Source organism: Priapulus caudatus, unplaced genomic scaffold (assembly GCF_000485595.1).
Source record: "Priapulus caudatus unplaced genomic scaffold, Priapulus_caudatus-5.0.1 Scaffold247, whole genome shotgun sequence".
In the NCBI taxonomy this organism is placed as follows: Eukaryota; Metazoa; Priapulida; class Priapulimorpha; order Priapulimorphida; family Priapulidae; genus Priapulus; species Priapulus caudatus.
In genome coordinates this window covers 122,473-131,031 of record NW_014577308.1, presented here as the reverse complement: position 1 = coordinate 131,031, position 8,559 = coordinate 122,473, and the positions used below count along the sequence as shown (strand labels likewise).

The 8,559-nt window shown below is 38.8% G+C and overlaps 1 protein-coding gene across 1 annotated transcript in view; it reads right to left on the bottom strand.

Moving 5' to 3' along the window:
* LOC106807998 (uncharacterized phosphotransferase YvkC-like) overlaps positions 1–8,559 on the bottom strand; it is a 31,569-nt gene that overhangs the window by 21,114 nt on the left and 1,896 nt on the right. The window contains exons 3-13 of the mRNA XM_014810537.1: positions 7,714–7,803; positions 5,463–5,629; positions 5,299–5,367; positions 3,026–3,145; positions 2,665–2,830; positions 2,229–2,281; positions 1,915–2,042; positions 1,626–1,773; positions 1,185–1,243; positions 875–990; positions 339–445 (exon numbers count right to left, since the gene is read on the bottom strand). Of these exons, the coding sequence (XP_014666023.1) occupies positions 339–445; positions 875–990; positions 1,185–1,243; positions 1,626–1,773; positions 1,915–2,042; positions 2,229–2,281; positions 2,665–2,830; positions 3,026–3,145; positions 5,299–5,367; positions 5,463–5,629; positions 7,714–7,791 (1,211 nt within the window). The 5' untranslated portion in view covers positions 7,792–7,803. The remainder of the gene's footprint in view (positions 1–338; positions 446–874; positions 991–1,184; positions 1,244–1,625; positions 1,774–1,914; positions 2,043–2,228; positions 2,282–2,664; positions 2,831–3,025; positions 3,146–5,298; positions 5,368–5,462; positions 5,630–7,713; positions 7,804–8,559) is intronic.

Sequence of the window (8,559 nt, the reverse complement as noted above, 5' to 3'; positions counted from 1 at the left end):
TGCAAGGTTCGCCAACGAGTACTACTCGTCGTTTGCTGCGTTGAAGCGTCGTTAAGTTAAGGAGTGAATGTTCCCCCTTCTTTTACACCTCTTGACCTTTGACCTTTGACCCCCAGCTTCGACATCCCAACTCGTTGTGAAGATCCCCCCCAACGACCCGAATACCGTGACCGTACGTCGAGCGGTTAAGATTTGTGCCCAACTGTTGACGGACGGACGGACGCACGGACGGCCGGACGGACGGACGGACGATCATGCGATTCTACAAGCTGCATCTGACTATGTCAGATGAGCTAAAAATAAGACATAACTTATCTTAATAATATTGTAATTCTTACGAAGACACATCTTGAAGCTCTTGCATGAGGTCTTTAAGTTGCTTGTTACTGTTCAGGTGGTGTCTGTAGGCAGCTACAGTAAGACAAAACCCACTTGGAACCTGAAACTGTGGAGACAAAATAGGAAATTTAATGCTAAAATATACCCAACATGGATCTAAATTCAACTTAAAACATGAACCCTTTCACATCATTACTTTGATAGCCTCACTGGCAGGAACAAGATTTGTGTGCACGATATCGCTCTCTTAATATTTTAATAGGCATTAGTCAGCCATACAAAACTAATTCGACAAAATTCATAACTGATTCGCAAAGCAAAAATTTATTTGCTAGGCTTCATCAAAGGTCCTGACTATCAAATATTCATGATTCCCCTTATCATATAAACATGAAATCCTATACATAGCTCACATATACATAATACATATGTACAAGCTTCAAGAGACTCGATGGTAATCATAGACCATAAGAAGGATAATTTGTATGACATAATTAACATCTGATACAATGTACAACTTTATAAGCCACTATACCTTGCTAGGAAGCTGGCTTAGTAAAGCGAGCTGTGCTCCCTTGCCTCCAACTAACTGAGAAGAAGTGCATCTGAGGTCGCTAAACATTAGTGCAAGAGTGTCCTTATTTTCAATCTCTGCCATAAGAGAATTAAAAAAATCCAAATTTATGTATTATGTTAATGTTGACTTACAATTATATATCAACAATTTTGATCACAATTGTAGACAGATTCTTTTGCAATAAAATATTAAATGAAATATAAATGAAATATATATGAATTAATTAACTGTATAACTTGTTTTAAAATTTCCCAAACTGAGCCGTTACCTGGTTCTCTAGGCAAGGGAGTAGAATTCTGAATAGGAACTGGACAGGATCCTTCATACCTAAAACAATGGAAAATGTTACAAGAGTGATCTCCGTTTCTATGCTTGCAGCCTATTGCTTATGTGGACTACTGAGCGTGTGTGACGTTGAGCTCTGACATCAAAGTTACGTGTGACAGTAATGAATCATTAGCTGCTACAGAGATTTAGGAACTCCATTAGTTCAAAAGCTGAAAAAAACACATATGCATACGTGCACACTGCTCTGTTACTCTGTCAAACGTAGACTTCAAGACGGTGCTTAATGCATGAACATTCAGACAAGTTAAAAAAATGGTTTTTGAACTATTTTATTCATGAAAGCTAGCCAGGTTTGTGGTGCATGTTTACTTTTTTTTCCATTTTTATTTAAATTTAACACAGTTTGAAGTACACTACGCACCTGTACATGTACTCTGTGACTCCCCAGCCATTGACTCCATTTATTGTTACATCAGTTAACTGTTCATGAATCTTGGCACTCCATCTCTCTCCTACGTAGAGAATCTGCTCCTGTCTTTTTTCTGTTGTAATAGTGCACTCGAAATGGCCTGGAAGCAGAGGAATTCAGAGCGCTATTAGTTGTCAAAATGTTACATAAAATTCTGACAATGTATGTTAAGCTCATGCCAGAATAGCTGCACACGTCTCTATATTATCATCAGTAATAATTATACTATGCTGATGTTTACCTGCCACAGCGTTGAAGTCAAACTTATCAGGAGGCTGTGTAAACTCCCCGAGTCGTGACAAGTGCAGGTCGGTTGACTTCAGCACACAACGTTGCCCACTTGGCAGGACTATGTATCCGCTGACAATGCTGAAGCGATGCAAAAGAACAATGCTTATAAGGTAAGTATAAGAATATAAGGCAATTCTTTATATTAATCAATTCTATAAAAGTTAATTAAATATGGTCAACCTAGAGAAATTTGCCCTCTTGACATCTCTCCTAAATGCCCCGATTATTTTATAATCAGCAAAGAAGAAACTGCAGAATACTTACTGACTCAAAAGGTCAGGAATACTACTGGCCGAAAATGAGTACAAAGTTCCATCCTTTGAAAAACAAGATTACATATATTACATTAACATTGTTACCTCCGCCAAGGGGTTGGCAGGAGGTTATGTTTTCACCGGCATTTTCAGGATAGGTCAGAAATGGGGTAACTTAGAATTCCTTACATTTTCGTGGTGATCCGGATCCAATTAATTTTTTAATTAATTAAATTTTTCAGTGACAGAATTCAGCTGCCTTGGCGGAGGTCTGCGCTCTCCGAGTGCTCTAGTTTTATATGTGTTACATAAATTGTGAGATATAGAATTCTCTATGGTTATTGACATCATCATGCAGTTTGCAATCAAATGGTAGCGCATGTCTGCTGGTATGTGCATGTGTGTTACTACCCACATTCATATTAGGAACCCCTTAAACCACCTACCTTCAGGTATCCCCAGGTAGAAATGTATCTGTTGTATGTCTTCCAGTCCCGAATGCCAAAGGAATGTTCCCTAACTCCTCTCAATAACAGTGTCCTCTCTGCCTCACCTTCCACAGTTAGTTTACCGAGCAGCTGTCCACATACCTCATACCTCTGATTCACCTTACTACAGTGGTAAGCAAATAGTATCATTACTAATAGTGATTTTAAAAAACTAATGATATTAATTTACTTGTCATCTGATATCAGTTATACAGTGGGTATCATGTAAATAGCATTTGTGTAAATAATTTCAATTTTAATGAAAGATTCATGCATGAGTGCACCGTAGATATGATCCTGAAGATGAAACCATGATTACCTAATGTTCAATAAATTATCCTTGAGTTTTCTACGCCATGGTTCTCTAGCAACTGCATCAGACACTGTGCATGGGTCACTGTCATTCTCATCAGAAAACTCTCCAGTAAGGGCTGTCCAACTGTATAACATGGTTAATATAATGACAATAATAAAGGATTGATGACGAGCATAATATGAATAGGAATGTAGAGAAAAATACAAAGAAAGAACATATATGGAGTTAGTGTAATAGAGACTACTGCCCTGCCTCCGATGTTACTGCCATTATACAATGATACCGTGGACTTGTGTGTACATCTTCTACATCTATGGAAGGGACTGGTAGAAGGGAAAATGTAAATAAGTAAAACATAAATATTTCCTTATAAATAAAATATGCTCTTCACAAACATCTTTAGCTTCAGTGGTAATAATACATAAAAATCATATTAGAAACTGATTTCAGGACAGTTGGGGCGAGTTCAAATGGATGATAACTACAATGATGCCACACTGAAATAGTGGAATGAATAAACAACTGCTACAGAAGTATTACAAAGCATTGATGACTTTTGAGTGGTGCATGAGTATAGAGATACAGATGTGAGAACAGATGACTTCTGCCATATACCAGTGTACTGTATAATGCTATATTCCTAACATCGGCTCAAGTAAAAGTTCTAATCTATATCAAGGATAATAACATCAAAGTATCAGAATAAAAAATTTTATTCGTGATAAGATGCATCCACTGTTCTAGGTATCAATGTAAGTGCATGTGCCTGTGCATGTTTGGTCAGATTGTGGAAACAGCTAGCCAATGGACCTAAAATCACGGAAACATTTGCACTCTATCTTATAGGCTAGCTCCCTCTTTACATACTGTTACAATAGTAATTTGTTTTACAAATATTAAGGTATATATACGGGTATATATAATCTTTATATTAAGCTATATATAAAGGTAATTAAGAATTAAAAAGCAAAATTAGTTTCATTTTGATTACTTTCAGGGGTAGAAATTAGTTTGAAAATTTACAGGCCCACCGGGCATGTAGGTAAGGGATTTTACAGGCCCTCATCATTCCCTAGATACGGCAGCAATTTTTTTAAATAAAAGTCTGAAATTAGAAATTTTTACAATGGTTTACGTTCGTACGCACAAACAGGCATTTAGGTACACAGGGACCTGAGGCGGAAAAAAAAAGAAAATAAGTTATATATATAAAGAGAAGTGTGTAGTAATAATTGACGTCAGAAATGTTAAATTCGCATTCGCCAGATTTCCCATCGCCATCTTGTAAACAACTCGCGCGCTGAGCGAACAGCCTTCTCAGCGAGCGCTCGCAAGCTCCAGAGGCTGTTCGCGCAGCGCGCGAGTTGTTTTCAAGATGGCGACGGGCAATCTGGCAAATGCGAATCTAACATTTCTGACTTTAATTTACAATCTATTTCAACTTCATTTCATTTTTCATTCATTCATTTACTTCTAAATTCAATTCGTATCAATTTCGTCTGCTAATTCGTTTAACAGTACTTGTTCGAAGACATTAAAATCTCGCGATTAAAATCTGCTGAGTAACCCTCCATGGGGGCCGCCATCTTGGATAAAGCCAGCACACAGCGAGCGCTCGTGTGTCGTTCAAGAGCCGCTGCGTTCGTGCAGCGAGCGTTCGCATCGAGCGTTCGCTCTGTTGAACACGCCTCTGTACTAACCTGTGCGTCCGAACATCACGCGCATGTTTCTTGAATGCCAACTAAAGAGGTGTTCTAAATTTTCAGCGCACGCACTTGTGCGTACGCATTTCTTCTTGAATCCGGCACTGAGATCAATAGTGCATGCTGCTAGTTGCATGCTGGGGGTGGATTTTCTACAAGCCCGTCGGGCCTGCTAGTATTAGAAATGCAGGCCCGAGCCTTAAAATACGGCCATCGGGCCCGCGGGCCCGCTAGGATTTCGAACTCTGACTTTATATATACCCTGGTAGTAATTAAGTACGTAATTGAATAATTATACTTTGTATATAGGAATATATATATATATACGATCACAGAATAGAATACATATATACATTATAGATATTAAGAATACAATATTTAGTTAGTGATCGATACATTGACCTTTGCTCGGACTACATCTATTGTGACCTTCCATAAAATTGCCCACGACTATCATACATGATATCTTTGTATCTGAACTTTAATTATTAAGTATAAAAACTTCATTGAACAATTTTACATTTAAAATCGAGTACATACTCGTTAGGTACATAATTAATGCAGAATACATACATGAAAGCAAACTTTACATGCACCAACTTTCCTTCACTTTCTGGATTCCATTCATTTATCTCTCCTTCCCTAGTAAAAAACACAATTATTATTAAAATGAATTCTGGAAATATTACCATTTAATATATGTAATGTATGATAGGGTAGTCAATAAAACTACATACCTAAGCAGGCCATTAAATGTTACCCTCCACTTCATCAGGGGTTTAAGCAATTCAAATTGCAATCCTCCGGCAGTAAAGCTTTCCCCGTCACAGTTGCACACCCTGGTGTCAGGGAAGCTAGGAAAATGGTAGTATTGGCCATCAGCTAGCTTCAACATCAGCCATACCTACAGCAGGAAGATTCACAAGTGAAATACTGGTCAGATTTTAAAAAAATGGACAGCTAATATTGATTTTATTCTATCTTTTTAAAACGTGCATGTTTTCATAATAATGTAGAATTACTCAATAGCTGAAACTATAGCTATATTCAATTATATTTTATTGGAAAAGAGTGGTCATTCATTTTTTCATTTGAAAAGTGCATACATCTTGCTGCTATATGCATGGTTTTGCCAGGTAAAGTTTAACCATTGCAGTCAACATGGTTTGTGTTGCAAATATAGACTTGACAAACATGTTTACATTGAGGTACATTGATACATACATAAAGTGAAGTTAAAATTTTCATTAAAAAAAAAATTCCAAAAAAAGTGCAACCAGCATTTGTGAGAAGGCATATGGTTATATAAATAATCATTAATTTTTTCATACATACACGCACACGCACACTAACCTGAACACGCACCCACACACCGCACGCACACATGCACGCACGCACGCACACATGCACGCACACACACACTCAAACATCCAAACATCCAAATATCCTATGATCCTAATAGCCGTATTATAAGTGTAAGAGCTCATTCCAACATGACGAACAACCTTAATGTAGAAGTATTGATGTATAACGTATAAAGCAATGTACAAAATTATATTAAAGGCGGGCATGGTTGGAAGATTCAAAACCCCTATCTCTACTGCATACAATTCCACTCTCACATGCCAAACCACTACCACATATACTAAACAATATCCAAATACATCACTAAATATTAGTAGAAAAACAACACTGTCTAACTCCGCACCTTGCATACAAATACAGCCAATGTGACTTAAAGGAACAGTAGCCTCTAGGTTCTAGGGTTATTTTCAGCTAATTTAGGTTATAATTGCGCTACATAAAAAGTTTCATGGTTCAATCACCATTAGAAATATTTTTTTTTAATGTTTTAAAACTAACGACTACAGTTTGATTACAACGACGGTGGCGCCACTCAAAGCGCACGATCTGAGAAGTTGCGCAAAACCACTTTCCAGCCAAGGGCTACAGACCGAGGGTATTTCTTATTTATTCATTTAAAAGCAAAAGGATTGTAATATCTTATAAACGACATATAGTTTCAGTTATAATATGGATAAATTTGCCCTAAAATGAATATCGTTCGGTTAAATAGCATTTAGGTATAAATATAATTGCACTTTTGTGATTAGCCCTCGGTCATTTACCTGCAAAATAAAAATGCAAATACGCAACTTTTTCAGGGTGGCAGCACGGTCGCGGGTGTCATGGCGCCGTTCAAATTTCGTAGCGTTGATGTGTAAATAATTAATTAAGTATCTGGTGACAAATACATGTGGGTATAGAGTATAGACGATTTGTTATACAGTAAGTACAGTTGTATGCAGTAAAATCCTAGAGGCTACTGTCCCTTTAATGTTTGCAGTACCGGCAGTGACCGGTACTATATGTTATGATAACATGGGCAATGATTTGGTTCTCCAACGAGTGAGAACTCAGGTCCCCAGCAGGACTCCAGTGGAGGAAGACTCCAGTCTCTAGTGGGCGACAACTAACGTCTCTAACCGGTGATGACTCATATCAAGAGTACATAATGGGAGATTATGTACCATTAATCTCCCATTATGTACTCTTGCTCATATTTAGCCATCTGCTAGCTAATACATGTTCTCCAGTACAATTCTGTATCCCGCCTACACAGAACAAACCCACTCTCACGCCCCTGACCGAACGCCCCTCCATGTGCAATCCAGCACTAGAGGTTATTACTAAAACCTTGTCTCCGCACAATTCTGGACTTTTCTCTGCCACGCTAAGGCTCTCACCTTTCCCCTGCCATCAGCCAACCGCCTGGCGCTGCAGCTGAGCTTACTGCCGCGCCTCAAATCCCTGAAGCCAGTGTGTCATGTGCAAGTTGTCACACACGTACGTGTCTGCATGCATGCATATGGATTGGATCAACATAAGTCTAACACTCTAGTTTCGTAATTTTTAGATAGCCTTTTAATAATTAATAAACATAGGCTAATTCATGATATAACCTATGACAGGGGTAAATATAAATACCTCAGCAGTTCTGTCTGGTAGCCGTGTAATACGTGTAACCAGTCGGTTGCCATGCATGTCCACTCCACCAATACACATAGAATCAAACGCCTGCAGTAAATTAAAACAACCCTTCATTTCATCACATTTGTACTTACAGGTCTGTGATCACTGTCAGCAAAGTATACATATCATGAGCCTGAGGCTGAGGAAACACCATGCATGACCATCACTCAGCAGCAGCACTATCTTTATCATCAATCATTCAGCAGCCGCATTATCACCATTATCAATCATCATCAACACCACAACAAAAACAAAAATCAAAAACAACAGCAATAACATCAGCACTGCAAGCGTAACACTAATTAGCTTCAAGTTACTAACGCTGAGAGGGTCTATGTCCCCCAGGGTACTGCCGGAACGTACCCTGGTACTATCTAATATGCTGGACCGTACCTCGCCTACTCCACTAACGAGTCTAGGGAGTCGCCTACGCCTATTCCCTAACCCTAACCCTAATCCTAACCATATCAAATAGTTACCAGGGTACACGTTCCAGTATTCGTTCCGGTATACCGGACCGTACCCAGGGTACGTTCCGGCAGTACCCTGGGGGACATAGACCCTATGAGCCATATTACGCTGAAATACTACGGTTATTGCAATGGCAGTTTAGACAGACTTGTAAACAGGACCTACGTTCCTGAACGTAGACGGGGTATCCAAAACACCTAGAGCCGAGGGCATGAACTCCCTCAACGCATGATTCGCCACACGAACAAAATCTCGTGACAGTCTAAGAAATCGATTGCGGCTTAAATTGTAGCATAGCACAGTAGTCCACTAGCCACCCCTATGTCTTCT